The 19,023-nt window shown below is 50.2% G+C and overlaps 1 protein-coding gene across 5 annotated transcripts in view; it reads right to left on the reverse strand.

Moving 5' to 3' along the window:
* Positions 1–1,142: 1,142 nt before the first annotated feature.
* The window catches only part of RGS3 (regulator of G protein signaling 3), a 97,065-nt gene continuing 79,184 nt past the window's right edge, over positions 1,143–19,023 (reverse strand). For 2 of the 5 annotated variants that reach the window (XM_056860297.1, XM_056860293.1), the window contains 5 exons: positions 13,540–13,616; positions 5,267–5,368; positions 4,332–4,393; positions 3,720–3,886; positions 1,143–1,329 (listed from right to left, as the gene is read on the reverse strand). In XM_056860297.1, the coding sequence (XP_056716275.1) occupies positions 1,144–1,329; positions 3,720–3,886; positions 4,332–4,393; positions 5,267–5,368; positions 13,540–13,616 (594 nt within the window). In that variant the 3' untranslated portion in view covers position 1,143. Of the gene's footprint in view, positions 1,330–3,719; positions 3,887–4,331; positions 4,394–5,266; positions 5,369–6,298; positions 6,425–10,493; positions 10,530–13,539; positions 13,617–19,023 lie in introns of those variants that run through there. The other 3 variants (XM_056860294.1, XM_056860296.1, XM_056860295.1) reach the window with 3 other exon arrangements.

Here is a 19,023-nt window from a genome sequence, read left to right on the forward strand (position 1 = left end):
AAGCAAGGGGGAGGGAGAGGAACAGGAAGAAATAAGGAAGCTAAGAAGAAGTTCTATGGTCTCTTTATTTATCCTAAATAGCCATGACATCCCCCCCAAAATGTTTTTACTAACTGCAGAGATGGTTCGGAATTGTAAACCAGGCACTTGGCCAAGAGGCTGTCTGGCAGCCTCTTTAGAGGAAGAACAGATAGAGTCCTTCTGGGCCAAACGCTACTGAGTAGGTACACACACGCTCATACACGCAGCTTTCACACACACCATCTCCCAACCTGACTTACACAGCGCAGAGATATATACAGCTGGCTTTATCTGTACAAAGTTTGCCACCACAGTGATATGCCGCATATCCCCCCCCCCATTTAACAATCTCCCAGCTGCCTGCTGCTGGGGTGGGACACATTTAGGAAGGTCTCGAGACCGTTAAAAACAAAAGACGCCGAACACGCTCCAAATCCGCATACATTCAAACGCGAGACACCCCCCCAAACAGGACAGACATCAAAAACAAATAAAAAAAATATTGCACTTAAATTTAAAAAAAAGGGGGGGATTTAGGAAGTTGAGAAATTCTCCCAGACACAACCAGGTGTGTATCTGGCTAGACTAGTTCAATAAATAACCCTAGAGAAAAATGGGGGATGGGGAGGCAGCAGAAAAGCAGTTCATCTGTCTGTCGAATCGCACAACCAGGGTTCCTTCTCAATAGAAGATGCTGAAGTGCTGATCTTCCCCAATTTGCGAGCCTTCCTTCATCCACTTTGAATCCCCAAGAGATAAGAATCTTTTGGGAAGGGACGGCAATGCTGCCCGCCTGCCCACAAAAGCCATCTGGTTCCAATCTGGGGTCCCAGTGTTCAAGCCATCTCCAGGGTGTAGGAGGGGAAAGACAGCTTCAGGTTTCACAGTGGTCTGGTGGGATCGAGGACCCTTAGCCCTGTTTGCTAGGACATCGTCGTACCAGAGCAGGGGGGGAAAGCAGTTCCAAGGATGGGATGGTGCCCAACTACTCAGCTCTCCGACTCCAGGTCCCTTCCAGAGGGCAAATATGGTTTCCATGTCCAGGCAGTCCCCTACCAAAAGGCAGCCGCCACTCATATGTAAACAGACACCTTCCTGGAGAAGCAGGCCCTGCGCTCCCCTCTACAACACAGGGGTGGGCTTCTTCTGGTTAATGAGGTCCAAGTACAGCTCTGAACGTAGGAAACGGGGGTATGAGTCCTTCTCCATCAGCCCGTAGATGCGTCTCTGGGCAAGGTCGAAACTGCTCCGGGTAATGTTTTGCATGTTTTCTTTGGTGTGCTCCCGAGTATAAGAGTCTAGGTTAACCTGGAAGAACAGATGCCAAAAAGGACAGATCAGTGACTTTACCTAGACAAGAGCAGAAACTGTTATGCCAATTCTAGAACTGCAGCAGAAAGGAGGACAGATGTGGGTGGAACAGCTGAACTAGCAAGAGGAAACACCACATCTCATCTTGTCTGGCTGTACAGACTGTTTTTCCAGAGAGCTGAAGGGGATGCAGCCAAAGCATCCTTGCCGATGTTGCGCGCGCGCGCTCCACTACCATCTCTGTTCGCAGGTCATGCTGTGCATAGTTAACTTGTGGAATTCCCTGCCCCAGGATGTGGTGATGGCTGACAACCTGGAAGGGAGTGGACATGTTCATGGAGGATCCATGGCTACTAGTTAAAATGAATACAAGTCATGATGCATACCTATTCTCTCCAGGATCAGAGGAGCATGCCCATTATATTAGGTGCTTTGGAAAACAGGCAGGACAATGCTGCTGCAGCCATCTTGTTTGTGGGCTTCCTAGAAGCAGCTGGTTGGCTGATGTGAACAGACCGCTGGACTTGATGGGCCTTGGTCTGATCCAGCAGGGCCTTTCTTATGTTCTTATGCTGCAAATACCTGCCAAACCAGTGGCAGTGGTGGGACAACAGACACAAAAGCCTACACTGCAGGACGCAGGGCCTCAGTCAATGCCACCATCAACTCTCTAGCCTGTCGTTCTGCCCGCCGTTCTGCCCAGCAGTCAGCTAGCCTCCTTTCAGAACTGCTGCTGCTGTGTGCTTAAAGAGGTTTAGTAGTTATTCTCTCTTCCAAGGGAGCCCCGGAAATCCGGTTCTCTTGGGGGAAGGAATGAGCGCCATGGATCTCGAACTCAGGACTTTTACAGCGCAGCCCTGAGAACTTGTTGCTGCACAAACAAATATGGGATTTCTGTAGCACCTCTAACACTAAACACGTTTGTTACGGCAAACGCTTCTGAATCTGATAAAGCGGGACCCTCGTCCATGAAAGTTTCCATTGCAATAAACCCGTCAGCCTTTGAGGCACCACAAAACTTCTTTGGGATTGTTTGCCGAATGTTACCATCTCACTATGTTCTACTTCCCGGAATTCTCTGAGGAAAACCATGGCAGGTAAAGTGGCATAAAGCCCAATCTTAGACATGCGCAGAGACCCCTGCTCTCTCCATGACTGAATCTTAATTCACAAGTGAGGCCCACAAAAGGGGTCTTGAGAGGCTGCAGAGCAAACAGCAAAATTGGGAGGGGGGGAGGCCTTCTACATTTGCTCGTGCCAATTTATGTGGCTATACTAAATTAATGTTCAGTCTCTTTCAGACTGAACGTTGATTCCAAGATTCAAACTCAAAGTTTTGCCGAAGTTGAGAACTGTCCTCTTTTCAGCTCCAGACGGAGGGCCTAACTATACGCTGAGTTTCCTCACATCCTCCCTGGGTCCTGCTGATAAAACAGTGTCTGGGAGTTCTGTGTTAGGACCCAATTCCAAGGCGCACGAGGGCCCGATTGGGACTGCAACACACACGGAGAGGGTGCTTCGGCCTTTTCTCCCTGGGCCATTTCCCCCACCTGAAACAGGCCTGGGGAGGGGCTGTTTGTTCTATGGGTACACATACGGCTCCCAATACAGCAGACAGCAGTTCCCAGGGGTCACTTCACATCAGGAAAATGTCTGGGGGGTGTGTGCATAAGCCCCTTCAAACATCATGGTCCCGATCAAAATTGTGACCCCCCCCCTCCAAACGTGCCTGGGCATTGAGCTCCGAGCATGGTTTTCACAGTGCACGTCTGACTGATGGGACTCTGGGAGATTGTGAGGATAAGGAAAACATAATGTGCATTTCGGCCTTCAGATGGGCCCCTGGGTTGTCACCACATCCTGCAGCCCCAAGAACATCTGAGCACACCTTATGCTGACCTGGAACTTTCTTGAAGCTCCAAGAGGAACTGCGGATTGGGTGCAGAAGTCCTTGTTAGAACACACTGGCTACAATCATTGCGATATGGCCTGGGATTTGCATTACTTCACATATGCCATGGACACAGAAGAAGAGTTGGTTTTTAGATGCTGAATTTCTCTACCGCTTAAGGAAGAATCAAACCGGCTTACAATAGCCTTCCCTTCCCCTCCCCACAACAGACGCCCTGTGAGGTAGGTGGGGCTGAGAGAGCTGTGACTAGCCCAAGGTCACCCAGCTGGCTTCGTGTGGAGGAGCGGGGATTCAAACCCGGTTCTCCAGATTAGACTCCAGCGCTCCAAACCACCACACCATGCTGGCTCTCAAAGGATTGGGGGAGTGGGAACAGAAGGCACTCCCTTGTCATTAAATCTAAATTTACTCTGGCTGAGCAAGATACCCGCTTTCTTTCAACCTCCCCCCTTCCCCCCTGCATTCCTACACTCACTTCTTTGCAAGACTGGATAGCAATGTATTCCGCAAAGATCTTCTTGGCTTTTGAGGCCATCTTGGACTGGGATTTGATCTTCTTGTAGTCCTCACATGCCAGCCAGAACTCCAGATTCTCCTCGCTAAACTCAGTGCGCAAGAAGGCGCGGAAGGCCGCCAGACCATCTGGAAGGAAGGAGGCACAGCCTTGAAATCCAAAGCAGGCACACATGGAACCCGGGACCTTTTCCCAACAGCCCTGACCAGCCATCCTTTAGGGCACCCTTGAGAAAAAAGTATCCCTCTACTAGATACAGAGTCAACTGCTTCTAACGGGTAACTTCCACATGCAAAGAGAGTATACCTCTGAACTTCATATGCTGGAGACAAGTGAGAGGGGAGAGTGACCACCTCCCTCCCCCACTTAAGAGCTTCCTGGAAACATCTGTCACCGTCAGAACATTTGCCCAGATGGGCCTGCAGTCTGACATCTGCTAACGTTACTTATCTGACAAGGCAGAGTGAGTTCTGGCTCTTAAAAAGACTTTGCCACAACGAAGTTTGTTAATTTTTAAAATGGCGCCAGACTCTTTGCCTTTTTTGAGGGATGTTCAGAACCAAAGGTCCTTACATTTATGTTGAAGCAGCTTTTCCAAGGATTCTCCCCATTTGAGGGCTTCTTCCAGCGTTGGCCTATGGGGTGGGGGAGAAAGAAGGGAGATGGTTTGAAAGAGAGACTGGAATGACGGGGGAGGAAGAGAAGAAAATATCCCTCCCACACCAGGTACTAAAATGCTTTTTCAACAGCCACCCTCCACCCCATGAATTTTTACAAAGAAAGATTCTGAAAAACTACTGGTTCAATTCACTTGCAAAAAAAAAGGGAACATCTGTTATCCTATGCTATTCCCCCTCCCCAAATGTCCAATTTTGGAATTCTTCTTTCCCTTAAGTCTGTTAGTTTCCAGACATGCGTTTATTAGTGTGCGCATTTTTGTAAAACCCAGGGTGTAAAAGCTGATATTGCAAAAAAAAAAAAAAAAAAAAAAAGTCGGAAAAAATCTCTTATTAAAAACAAATTTCTCAAGAAAACTACGAAAGCATTCAAAAGTCCTAAAATCATAATGAAGTTCTGAACTGGTCCAATATTTGCTTCACCCTTGCCAGTTCACCCGACTGCCAGAAGCCCTTCACAGCTATGAGCAGCATCCACAAAGAGAGTCAGATTCCTGTAAAACAATGGGGGAAATTTCCAGGCGGACTCTTCAGAAGAGTGGACAAGCGGGGGGGGGGGGCACGGTGGACTGTGGGTTTTGCGCTCCTGCGATCTCAGCCACGGCACTGAGTGTTTGGCACAGAGTTCGGAGGGACAATTTGAAAAGCAAGCGGGGATGAGGAGGGAGAACGTTGCCTATGCAGAGAACAAAGCAAGTGCCCAGCCCAGCTTTGCTTCTTTGGGGCGCACAAAGAACAAAAAGCCTCATTCCGGTGCCGTGAAATGCATTCGACCCGTTCCCTCGGAAAAAGAGAAGCCCAGCATGGCCCCCCAGGCAACCCTAGACTTACTTCAGAGACTTTGGGACTTTGTCCAGTTTGCTTGGGGGGTGTCCTCCGGGTGATTCGTTCCGCCGTCGGAAGATCCCCAAACGGTTCTTCATATCTTTGGCCCTGTGAGCACAAGCCAGGGCAGATTAGCGGCAGAGGAAAAAGGCATCGAGGGCTCCCCAAGGGAGCTAACAGGCTAATCAGATTTAACTCCTGCCCCCCTCCTCCCGTCGCCCTTGAATAAACGGTGCCAGGTCCAAGCCAGCCTAAAAAGGCATCTTCTAAACCAAGCTGGGCACGCTTAGCAGAAGTTAGCAGTGCCACAAGACGCAAAGCGCGTGAGAGTAAGCAGAGTGCTTCCCACCAGACAGCAGGCACCCAAGACCAACGCTTATGAAAGTCTCGCGGAGGAACTCCGTCGCTAGACAAAGAGTTTTGGGGAGTGGGGAAATGGCACTCTGCGTAGGCTCAGAGGCAAGCGGAGCCAAAAAAGGCATCTTCTAAACCAAGCTGGGCATGCTTAGCAGAAGTCAGCGGTGCCACAAGACGCAAAGCGCCAGAGCGTAAGCAGAGTGCTTCCCACCAGACAACAGGCACCCAGGACCAAGGCATCAGAAGTCTTGCGAAAGACCTTCGTCGCTAATCAAAGAGTTTTGGTAGAAAAAAGCAGGAGTCCAGGAGCACCTTAAAGACTCACAAAAATATTTTCTGGCAGGGGATGAGCTTTCGTGAGCCACAGCTCACTTCTTCAGATCTGAAGAATGAAGAATCATATCTGAAGAAGTGAGCTGTGGCTCACGAAAACTCACACCCTACCAGAAAATATTTTTGTTAGTCTTTAAGGTGCTCCTGGACTCTTAGCCCTTTTCTACTCCTGCAGACAGCCTAACACGGCGACCCACTGCAAAGAGTTTTGGGGAGCGGGGAAACGGCACTCCGCGTAGGCTCAGAGGCAAGCCGAGCACACCGAACCGCGAGGCGTCCCCGTCCCCCCGGCCCCCTTCCGCCAAAGCGCCTCTGCCCAGCCGGGGAGCCCAGCCCGGGGCGACCTACTCCTTCGTGGTGTGCCGCCGCTGCAGGCTGACGCCGAGCCGGAGCCCCCGGGGCGGCGCCGCCAGCAGGATCTCGGCGTGGAACTCGACGGGCTGCGGCTTGGCCGGGTCGCGGAAGAAGGGCATGGCGGGCTCCGCACCGTCCTCGCCGCCGCGCAGCCCGCCGGCCTCTGCCCGCGCCGCCGCCCGCGCCGCTCCAGCCTGCCCGACCGCCCGCCTCCCCCCCAAAGGCAGCTATTAATAGCCGCGCGTCGGGACGCCACCGGCTGCCAGGCGCGCAACACCGCCCCCTGGCGGCCGAGCTGCGTAGCCACAGCCGCCCGAAGCCCAGCCACAGAGGCACTTTGCATATGCTCAGGGCGGCCCCCCAAAGCGCGCTCCTCTTTCCCTGCTGCCCTCGACTTTTCCTACCTAGCACGACTGTCTCTTTCCCTGCTGCCCTCGACTTTTCCTACCGAGCACGACTGTCTCTTTCCCTGCTGCCCTCGACTTTTCCTAGCTAGCACGACTGTCTCTTTCCCTGCTGCCCTCGACTTTTCCTACCGAGCACGACTGTCTCTTTCCCTGCTGCCCTCGACTTTTCCTAGCTAGCACGACTGTCTCTTTCCCTGCTGCCCTCGACTTTTCCTACCGAGCACGACTGTCTCTTTCCCTGCTGCCCTCGACTTTTCCTAGCTAGCACGACTGTCTCTTTCCCTGCTGCCCTCGACTTTTCCTAGCTAGCACGACTGTCTCTTTCCCTGCTGCCCTCGACTTTTCCTAGCTAGCACGACTGTCTCTTTTCCTGCTGCCCTCGACTTTTCCTACCGAGCATGACTGTCTCTTTTCCTGCTGCCCTCGACTTTTCCTACCTAGCACGACCGTCTCTTTTCCTGCTGCCCTCAACTTTTCCTACCTAGCACGACCGTCTCTTTTCCTGCTGCCCTCCACTTTTCCTACCTAGCACGACCGTCTCTTTCCCTGCTGCCCTCCACTTTTCCTACCTAGCACGACCGTCTCTTTCCCTGCTGCTCTCCACTTTTCCTACCTAGCACGACCGTCTCTTTCCCTGCTGCCCTCCACTTTTCCTACCTAGCATGACCGTCTCTTTTCCAGCTGCCCTCCACTTTTACTACCCAGCACGACCGTCTCTTTCCCTGCTGCCCTCCACTTTTCCTACCTAGCCCGGCTGTCTTTTCTAGTGGCTCTTGCCTTCCCAAAGCGCCTTGCTTCGGCGGGGCTCGATCGGTTGTGGTTGTTTCGCGGGGCGCGTTGTGATCCGGCCTTCCCTCCGAGGCGCTAAAAGCGGAATGCGCGGATTTCTCCCTCCCGTGCCTTCATCTAATTCACACGGCAGTCTCGTGAGGCAGGCGAGGCGCCGGTGAGAATAACGCGCCTCAAGCCGCCCACCGACCTCCTTGGCCAGCACACTGCTTGGGATCTTTGTGGGTGTGTAAAGTGCCGTCAAGTTGCAGCCGACTTATGGCGACCCCTTTTCTGGGGGTGGGTTTCATGGCAAGAGACTAACAGAGGTGGTTTGCCAGTGCCTTCCTCTGCACAGCAACCCTGGACTTCCTTGGTGGTCTCCCATCCAAATACTGACCAGGGCTGACCCTGCTTAGCTTCCGAGATCTGCCGAGATCAGGCTAGCCTGGGCCATCCAGTTGAGGGCACTTGGGATTTTTACCCAGCTGCAAATTTCTCTTTCCCAGCGGGGCATACAGGAGGTTGCCTTATCTAGAGTATGACCAGGGGCCCATCTAGCCCAGTATTGGCGAGCAACAGCTCTCAGGCAGAATGACTCCTACTCCTTCCTCCATTATTACTTATTTTGAAAATTTATATATTGCCTCTCCAGAGACTTGCTCGAGGCAACTGGTGTAGTGGTTAAGAATGGTGGTTTGGAGCAGTGGCCTCTAATCTGGAGAACCAGGTTTGATTCTCCTCTCCTCCACATGAAGCCAGCTGGATGACCTTGGGCTATTCACAGCTCTCTTAGAGCTCTCTCAGCCCCACCTACCTCACAGAGTGTCTGTTGTGGGGAGGGGAAGGTGATTTTAAGCCGGTTTGATTCTTAAGTGGTAGAGAAAGCCGGCATATAAAAACCAACTCTTCTTCATCATCATCTTTGATAAACCCTTTCCTAAGTGACACCCCAAGGACAAGTATTGGCGGGCAGCAGCTCTCAGGCAGAAGAAGGCCCTTCTCCAAATCTTAATGTGCCAGGGAACAGAGCCATCTGAGACCTTCCTCTCATTCCTATTTTCTGATGCGTGACGTGCAGAAACTCCACAGGTGAAGCTCTGCATCTCCAGCTTGGTGAGGTGAAGGAAACAGTCCCCATTTAATTAACTGGCTTTTCACATCCTGTGCCTCCCTCCAAAGGTGGCCTACATTCTTCCCCATCTACAGGCCATATATGGGGGCTATCCTAGCTTCACAACACCCCTGCAAAGTAGGGTAGGCTGAGTTTGAGAGACTGGCCCAGCCTCAGGGTTCAAGGGATATTTGAAGTGAAATCTTCAAGTGTGACACATTGCATTCTCTTCTCCAGTTTTACTGCCTGGCATGCACAAAATGTACGATTAATCACTACATCTTTATGCCCTTCGGGTCTAAAAGAATGAGGCAAATAAGCCAAGGCTCCATTCAACAATAAACTATTAAAAAAGACAACAGTCAACCCTGTGAGCCTGAGAGCAAGAACACACCTTTTTGCTGAAGGGTTTGTACAATGCCTAACATTTTACAAATCAAACATGGTTCATCCATTCATTAAAAACATTGCAGGAAACATAGCCATTTAGTCCAACCCCTCCATCTCCAAATGGAAAAGCATTCCCCACCCCCCACACACTCCTGGCCACAAAGGAACGACCAGAGGCATCTGCACTACAGACTACTCAAGCAAGTGATCCAAGCCAGGTGCTGCAGGTTGGAAGACCACTCTCTCCTCTCCCCTCCCCCTAATATCAAACCAACATGCTTCCAACTATTGCAGAGCACCAGCGGAATGCCTCCTATTCCAGCCTCCATTATTACTTATTTTAAAAATTTATATATTGCCTCCCCAGAGACTTGCTGGAGGAAACTTCTTTTATCTTAGATAAACCCTTCCTTAAGTGACATGCCAACAGGGCCAGTGCTACTATTAGGCAAACTAGGCGGTCGCCTGGGGAGCAAACCTCAGAGGGGCACAGAACTGGCCCAAGGGCACAGTTTTAAACAGATTAGTTTCTTGGGAAATGCAACTGGCAACTTATATTTTTGTATTTTAAGATAAGTACCACAACAGTGCTATGGAATATAATTAATTATAATGTCTTTATATAAAAGGTTTTGTGCTTTTATTTTTTCTACAAGATATCTGTTTTTGAAAATTGGTTAGCAATGGGGGGGCACAAGTAGTTAGCCTTGCCTAGGGCACAAAAATGACTGGCACCGGCCCTGCATGCCAAGGATGGGTTTATTAAGCAAACTTCACACAACATTCTGGTTCCAATTGTGACAGCCCCCAATGCTCAGTGAGTGCTGTATTTTGTATGGGGAGTATTTGTGAGTGCTGCATTTTGTACGGGGAGCCCATGACCCTCGCATTCTTCCAGGCTGCCATGTGGACTATTCGCCTGCCCAGGTGTATTTCTGAGAGGAAGCTGAGCAAGGGGCATTGAAGGAAGTCCCCCCACCACACCCACACCCCTCAAGTCTTCCACTCCAAAGCAACACAGAATGGGACCACTGTGCCTTCATTGAATTGTTTTCAAAAGAAACACCTACTTTCTCTCCTCACCCCATACTCTCTCCTGCATATAAAAGGATATATATACACACACACACACACACACACACACACACACACACACACACACACACACACACACACACACACACGGGAGGCAGATCAAAATTTAATTGCAGAGCAAATGCAGAAGAGATGGAAACTCTCAGTGGCTTCCGCCCCCACAGCCTGGGGCCAGAGCAGGAAACTGAAATATCTAAAAGCACCCATGGCACATACAGAATGTTTCCTGCCGGCCTAGTAACCATGGAACCACACTGGGTTTAGGAAAGAGGTTTCTAGTCCACATGCTCCAACCACGGCAATTAAAAGAACTTCTCAAGCAATTCAGACTCAAACAGCAGGTCACTTCTTAAATAAACCAGCTGTTGTTTTGTGGGAGTCTGGTATGGAGTCCGACCGGTTCCCCCATCCTTACCTGGCCAAGTACCACTCGGAAACGCCCCGGACAGAGGGATGCATCTTAGGGAGGAACTTTCAGAGGATGCTACAGCTACTGGAGATTGGCGGGGGGAGGATACAAAACCCACCAGAATCCTCCGTTTTAAGGGGCAGGCAAATTCACACATGCAAAGTTGCGCCGCCGACACCGGACTCTCCCAAATGACCACCCTGGTTGCTGCAGCCTAAATAGCGCAGCTGTGACCAACCGCAGCCTCCCCTCCCCGCCCAACCGCAGACAAGCGTGGAAACAGCGGCACCACGCGGCCCGGCCCTGCAACAGCAGCTGCACATCCATACGGGCAGCAGGTGCCTCTTAAGGCGGGAGCTGTAATGCATCTACTGGGCACCCTCAGTTCTCGCCGCACATGCTCAGAGGCACTCTTGCAAGCCGTGCCGATGTCCACGCGTGAGAATCGAGCTCCCGCCCCCACCGTCCTTTTGGTAAAAACGATGGAGAAGAGAAAACAGGAGATTGTTTTAGGGGGGATCCAATTGTTGGGAAGCAAAGGGATGGGTTGACAGCTACGCGAGGCTGCTGTAGGGTTGCCGGCTCCAGGTTGGGAAATACCTGGAGGTTTTTGGGGCGGAGCCTGAGGAGGGCGGGGAGCCCAAAAATGCTGGCAAGAAAGATGGAAAGTGCCACAAGGAGACAAGAGATAAGGTTGCCGGGGGGGGGGGCTGGAGATCTCTTGGGTTTCCAACTAATCTACAGAGGACAGAGGTCAGTTCCCCTGGAGAAAATGGCTGCTTTGGAGGGTGGACTATGCGGCATTATACCTTGCCCTCCCCAGGTTCCGCCCTCCAAAGACTCCAGGAATTCCTCAACCCAGAGTTGGCAACTCTAAAGAGGAATGGCATGCAGGCGGTTTGCATGTTCAAAAGCCAATGGTGGCTTCAGCTCATAGCTTCTGGGCGCTCATAAGGACAAAGTGCCTTTGATCGCCTTTTCCCTTCGGACATAAATCAGCTTTGGTAGCTGGTTTGTTTGTTTTTTAAGGGCAACATAAGGATAGCGTCTTTCAGCACGTGCTAAGTACACACACTTAAAGTACCATCATTTTAAACGCACATGGAAGGAAGGTATAAACGTTTTTTAATAATTTAAAGAATGCGCACTTACACAGGAATGAAAGAAATCTCCCTTCTCCCCCTGAATACACAGAACCTTTTTTCTGGGTTCACACACCCATTCTGGAAAACTGCGTAGGAGGATAGTGCCCTGAGAAAGTCACTTCCCAGGAGAGACTGCCAGTATTTGTGATGTTGTATGTGTGAGGCCTTTCCCATGTAGCTTGGCTCATTTGTACTAGTGATATTATCCTGATAGGACCTTTGCATGGTGCATTTGGTCTGGATTATGCAGGTTAATCAGGAGTGGTAGGGGGAAAAGGGGCTGGTGGATATAGAAAGTAATAACGCTGCAAGGAAGGAACACCTCTGAGCACATACAGAATGCCTTCCCTTAACAGCATGTAAGCACTGCCTATAAACAGAGGATCACATCTGGGAAAAGTGAAATAACAAAGATAAACATTTTACCACGTGCAGAGGGAATTCCCCTCATCAATAAATCTGGCAGCCTTACACTCATAGTCCTAGAATAATAACAAATGCAAGATAGCCCTTATCGCCTTCTGAAGCACGACAAATGAACTTACTTTTCGCTGTATAGTCTCTTTGAACCATGAATCATATAAAATCTCACAAATCGGCTAACTCCTCTGAAGACAGAGCAGCCTACACCCTCCGTCCGCCACCTTCACAGAGACTTCCAAGCCAAATGCAAGATAGTGAGGGGTAGTGGTTAGAGCAGGGGGGTCCCCAAACTTTTTGAACAGGTGGGCACGTTTGGAATTCTGAATGAAAGTGGTGGGAGCAACCACAAAATGTCAGGGAGTGAAGTCAGGAGTAACTCTAATAGTACCTCTTCAACATTTCAGGCAGAAACTCTGTTTTAACAGGATGCGTTTTAAAATGGACATATTATTTAAAAATATTTCCTTGCAAATATAGAGCTTACTTTCAGCCATGCAGTGCAGATCCCTGTTCTGTGGTGGCAGCCGATGTCAAAGCAACTTTTAAAAAAATCTGCATTGTCAATCAGAACTCCAACGGCCAATCAATCACAAGGCCTGCTGAGCAAAAACCCTACCTGGCCCCACCCACTTTCTAAAAACACTTGGTGGCCCCCCGTTGGGGACCCCTGGGTTAGACTGTTTCCATACAGCCAGGAAGCTCACTAGCAGTACAGTTCTAGGCAGAATTGCACTCTTCCCAGCCCATTGATTTCAATGAATTCAGAGGATTGTTAACTGCTTAGGATTCCACTGTAGGTGAGTTGCTCACTTTCTCACAGGGGAGATTGTGCTGAGTAAGCACATGGAACTGCCTTGTACTGAGTCAGACCATTGGTCCACCAAGGTCAGTGCTGTCCGTGCTTACTGGCAGAGGCTTTCCATGGTCTCGGGCAGAGATCCATTGCATCCCCCACTTCCTGATCCTTCTAACTGGAGATGCCAGCAATTGAACTTGGAACTTTCTCCATGTCCAGCAGATACTCTACCACTGAGCCAAGAAACACACACCCCGTGGGGGAGAATCACAAGCCACTGAGCTCCTTGGAGGAAGGGAAGGATAAAAACGTGATCAGATTGCTGGAGAGATAAACACTGTGGCTCAGTGGTAGAGAATCTGCTGGGCATGCAGAAGGTCCCAAGTTCAATCCCCGGCATCTCCAGTTAAAGGGACTAGGCAAGTAGGTGATGTGAAAGACCTCTACCTGAGACCCTGGAGAGCCGCTGCCGGTCTGAGTAGACAATACTGACTTGGATGGACCAAGGGTCTGATTCAGTATAAGGCAGCTGCATGTGTTCATGTGCCTTTCCGTTGCCAGTGACCCCCTGGCTTTCCAGCCATAAAGGTGTGGTTTTAGTCAGCATTTGGAGCACTAGGACTTCGGCACGGAGGCCAATGCTTAGAGCCCACTGCTGGTTACTGGGGTTATCAGGCATCAAACTTACAGGTTCATGTTCATCCTTTTGCAGGCAGCCATGGCTTCTCGAGTACAGACACAACCAGGGTCCAGCATGTGCTGCTGCTGTGTTGGAAAGGGAAGGGGGGAGAGAAGAATATGTATTTTAGTTATTGTCCATTATGTACATATGTACACATACCTCTCAGTACCCCAGCATATAAGAACACTAAAAACTAGGCTATTATTCACTGAAAATTCAGTAACTGGTGAGGACTGGGGTGATGTTTTGCAAGGACTGAGCTTGCTAGAATTAAAAAGCAACCCCTCTCATAAAAACCCTGCAGGATGGCTTGTTAAAAATCAGTCTTGCAACTCCTAACTTATTAGTATAGCTCAATGAAGTGTTTCAGTTATTATTTTTAGCAACTGTCTTTATTGTTCTTAATTTTGTAAAGCAACTCAGGCATTGTGAAAACAGGATCCAAAATGTAAAAATAAAATTACAGAAAAACCCAGTTATTGGATTTTAAGATAAAGTTTCAACTTTCAAAATTCAAGGTTTTTCTATGTTTTCAAACAGCCCTTAAACCCACAAGCAACACTAACTGACCAATGCACTTTGGACCTCCTTAGGAGCATCCACGTTCACTTCATGCATAGTGGTGTGCGGCCTGAAACAATGCACATAAGTTTTAATTATATTTATTTCATTTTTATCCTGCCCTTCCTCCGTAGAACTCAGGTTGGCATACACTGCCCTCTCCCCTGTGCTCACAACAACCTTGCGAGGTAGTTTGAGCTGAGAGAGAATGATTGGCTGAAGGCCACCCAACAAGCCTTGAGACTGGGATTACTTGCAAGTATGCCCCATTGTGCTGAAAGGTGCTTATTCTCCTATAGGTGTCCATAACATCCCTGCCTTGGGAGCCCAGAGGTTCCAGATGTTGTAAGTAGCTGAAGAGAATTTAGCTTTGGAATTTGCACACACGAGCATGCTTGCCTTTCATTTCAGCTCCTGCAGACCCAACCGTGGGAACCGGCTCCCCAGCCAAAACCTCAGGCCCTGAGCTTTCTTAAGCTCCCTTCCCCAATTTTACCTGCCAAAATTAAGGTGCCTCTTCTTATGACCGCTCAGGACCCAATAAAAATTGAATTGGTGGCAAGGTTTCTACAGTTTGCGATCAAAGAATATAAGCGCTTGTGTATCAAATAAGGCTAGTTTAGGACTGCAAAATTAAGTAATCCGCTTAAATCGATTTGACTGTAAAAATGTTGGCGGTCTGATGTACCTTGTATATTATGGTCTTATGTATTTGCTTTTGTACACTTTATCTTTATGCCAATAAAGACTTAGGATCGGATCAGAGGTTCCAGTTGCTGTGAGCATCTGAAGAGAATTTTGCTTTGGAATTTGCCCATGCGAGCATGCTCGCCATTCATTTCAGCTCCCCGCTCCTGCAGACCCAACCGTGGGAACCGGCTCCCCAGCCAAAACCTCAGGGCCCGAGCTTTCTTAGGCTTCCTTCCCCAATAGGTGAGGCTTCCGGAGTTTATCGCAGAGGCAGCCGCCTTCCCAGGCAGACACATCTCCACGCATTCTGTGTGCACCAGGCACTTCCAGTTAGCCCCCAAACACATTTCCTCCCATTGTTGGTGGGGGGGGGGGAAACACTCTGCTTCCATGCAGAGACAAAAGGCAGAGAGCAGATGAGTGCCGCATGGCTTTCCAGAAGCACTGAAACACATACAAATCCGTGATCCCACCAGAGTGGGTAGAAAGAGGGAACAACCCATCCATAGGGGAGGGGCTGTGGCTCAGTGGTAGAGCATCTGCTTGGCATGCAGAAGGTTCCAGGTTCAATCCCCGGCATCTCCAGTTAAAGGGACTAGGCAAGTAAGGTTAAGGTCCCCTGTGTAAGCACCAGGTCACTCCTGTCACATCCCGATGTTTACTAGGCAGACTTTGTTTTACGGGGTGGTTTGCAAGTGCCTTCCCCAGTCATCTTCCTTTTACCCCCAGCAAGCTGGGTACTAATTTTACCGACCTCAGAAGGTTGGAAGGCTGAGTCAACCTTGAGCCGGCTACCTGAAACCAACTTCCGTTGGGATCGAACTCAGGTCGTGAGCAGAGTTTGGACTGCAGTACAGCAGCTTACCACTCTGCGCCACGGGGCTCCTAAGGCAAGTAGGTGATGTGAAATACCTCTGCCTGAGGCCCTGGAGAGCCACTGCCGAACTGAGTAGGCAATACTGACTTGGATGGACCAAGGGTCTGATTCAGTATAAGGCAGCTTCACGTGTTCATATGTTCATCCCAGGCACGGAAGGAAGACAGCTGTGTGTTTGCGCAGGGTTTTCGAGATCTAAGCATGCTTTGTTTTGCTCTGGACTGCACTGATTGAGAAGGTGAAACTAGCGGATGGGTGGGCCTGACATTTGGGCATGGAGAGAGCCAGGTGGACTTTTGACTCTCTTTCAGTTCTGTGGTTATTTGGGTGGATGCAACCTGGCATGACAAGCATGTTGAGAGCACAAGAACTATGCCAAGTGTCGTCCACAATTGCATTCCACAAGACTACAAACTGGCAGTGCCCACAGAGCTCTGGATTCTAAGAAGCTCAGCTTAAAACAAAACAAAACACAAGATTCTAGCCCTTTGTGAATTACTCCTACCGTTCATTTTCCTTGATGCAATAACAACAATCAACGTTTATGCAGCACACAAGTGTTCAAAACACTTCATTGGTCCATACAATAATGCTGCTAAGGCCAGTATTAAAAGGTAAAGGTAGTCCCCTGTGCAAGCACCGGGTCATTCCTGACCCATGGGGTGACGTCACATCCCGACGTTTACTGGGCAGACTTTGTTTACAGGGTGGTTTGCCAGTGCCTTCCCCAGTCATCTTCCCTTTACCCCCAGCAAGCTGGGTACTTATTTTACCAACCTCGGAAGGATGGAAGGCTGAGTCAACCTTGAGCCGGCAACCTGAAACCAACTTCCATCGGGATCGAACTCAGGTCGTGAGCAGAGCTTGGACTGCAGTACTGCAGCTTACCACTCTGCGCCACGAGGCTCTTTGTGAATTACTCCTACCGTTCATTTTCCTTGATGCCGAGAAGTAAAGCAATAACAACAATTAACGTTTATGCAGCACACAAGTGTTCAAAGCACTTCATTGATCCATACAGTAACCCTGCTAAGGCCAGCATTATTTATCCCTACATTGCCGACAGGAGGAACTGAGGCTGAGAAAGAGTGGTTTGCCTAAAGCCACCTAGTAAGTATGTTTCAGAGGTAAGGTAACTGGAGGATTTCTTTGCTCATGTTCTTAGCCAATATGGTGCGACACCAGTTTGTGTGTGTGTGTTAAGTGCCGTCAAGTCACTTCCGACTCATGGCGACCCTATGAATGAAAGTCTTCCAAAATCTTTGACAGCCTTGCTCAGATCTTGCAAATTGAGGGCTGTGGCTTCCTTTATAAAGTCAGTCCATCTCTTTTTGGGTCTTCATCTTTTCTTGCTGCCCTCAATTTTTCCTAGCTCGACTGTCTCATGACGTGACCAAAATACGATAGCCTCAGTTTAGTCATTTTAGCTTCTAGGGCAGGGGTCCTCAAACTTTTTAAACAGGGGGCCAGTCCATTGTCCCTCAAACACTGTTGGGGGCCGGACTATAGTTTAAAAAAAATATGAACAAATTCCCCGCGTGCGCGGGGGGGGGAGGAGGCGGCGCGAGGGGGCTCTCCTGAAAAGCATCCTCCTCCCGAGCCCGGACCTTCCCCCTTCGCTCTGCAGCTGGGGCTTGGCCTTTCCTCGGCAGACACGGCCTCGCCCCTGCCCCGGCCTCCCTTGCGCTCTCCGCACGCCCGCACGCCCAGAGGCGAGTTAATGGGGAATAAAGAGGCTGGAGTCCGTGGCAAGTGCCTGCGCCTTACAAATGTAGTGGTTAAGAGTGGCAGTTTGGAGCGGGGACTCTGATCTAGAGAACCGGGTTTGATTCCCCACTCCTCCACATGAGAAGCGGAGGCTAATCTGGTGAACCTGGTTGGTTTCCCGACCCCTACACACGAAGCCAGCTGGCTGACCTTGGGCTAGTCACAGCTCTGTTAGTGCTCTCTCAGCCCCACCTGCCTCACAGGGCGTCTGTTGTGGGAGGGTATGGGAAGGGGATTGTAAGGCAATTTGAGTCTCCCTTTAGTGGTAGAGAAAGCCGGCATGTAAAAACCAAGGCCATTTATGCACGGGAGGTTTTGCCTTGGTTTTGCCGCTCTCCAGATGCAAATTTTCCCCATCCGAATTCTCCAAACTCTGGCAGGGGGTGGGGGGAGCTTACTTTTGAGTTCTGAGGATTCGGATGGGGAAAATGTGCATCTGGAGAGCGGCAAATCCAAGGCAAAACCTCCTGTGCATAAATGGCCACAAGTCTTTTTCTTGTTCTCCCTGGAGATATGCCCAGCCCCCCCCAAGGGGCCCCTATAAGGATACCCCCGGGAGGAGAGAGAGCCACAAGCCATGAGAACGCTGCCCAATTGCGGCCAAAACAAGAACGCCAGGGCCACGTTGGGCTGCATCGAGCTCGAGGAGGCCAGGTCCAGCCAGGCCACAAAGCTAGGCAATGGGAGAAGTCTCCCGGTGGGGCATGCTGCGGAAGAGAAGGGGGCGACTGGGCCCAGGAAAGGGGGGTTTGGGCCTGGGAGGAAGAAGGCGAAGGGGGCGACTGGGCGGCGCACGAGGCGGCAAGACGCCTCGTGCACCCAGGAAAGGAGTTTTGGGCTAGGGAGGGTGGGAGGGAGAGGTCAAAGGGGGCGACTGGGCGGCGCGCAAGGCGGCAAGATGCCTCGTGCACCCAGGAAAGGGGGTTTTGGGCTGGAGAGGGAGCAGGGAAGGGGGTGACTGGGGTGGGAGGAAGGCTTCCGGCTGGGCGCAAGCGGCCAGGAAACCCAGAAAAGCTCTAGGGAGGGGGGCAAGGGGGGACTGGCTTTCTCAGTCCCTGGGCCGGACAAAAGCCCTCCGGGGGCCGGATCCGGCCCGCGGGCCGTAGTTTGAGGACCCCTGTTCTAGGGTCAGTTCAGGCTTGATTTGATCTATAACCCACTGATTTGGTTTTTTGGCAGTCCACGGTATCTGTAGCACTCTCCTCCAACACCACATTTCAAAGGAATCTATTTTCTTCCTATTAGCTTTCTTCACTGTCCAGCTTTCATACCCATATATAGTAATAGGGAATAAGATGGCATGAATTAATCTAGTCTTGGTGGCCAGTGACACATCCTTACATTTCAAAATCTTTTCTATCTCCTTCATGGCTGTCCTTCCTAGTCTCAATCTTCTGATTTCTTGGCTGCAGTCTCCCTTTTGGTTGATGGTGGAGCCAAGGAATAGGAAGTCTTGAACAATTTCAATTTCCTCATTGTCAACCTTAAAGTTGTGTAATTCTCCTGTAGTCATTACTTTTGTTTTCTTGACGTTCAGCTGTAGTCCAGTTTACAGAGGTGGAAAAGAGAACTCTTGTCCAATTCCTCATGCCAAG

Source organism: Euleptes europaea, chromosome 14 (genome assembly GCF_029931775.1).
Source record: "Euleptes europaea isolate rEulEur1 chromosome 14, rEulEur1.hap1, whole genome shotgun sequence".
In the NCBI taxonomy this organism is placed as follows: Eukaryota; Metazoa; Chordata; class Lepidosauria; order Squamata; family Sphaerodactylidae; genus Euleptes; species Euleptes europaea.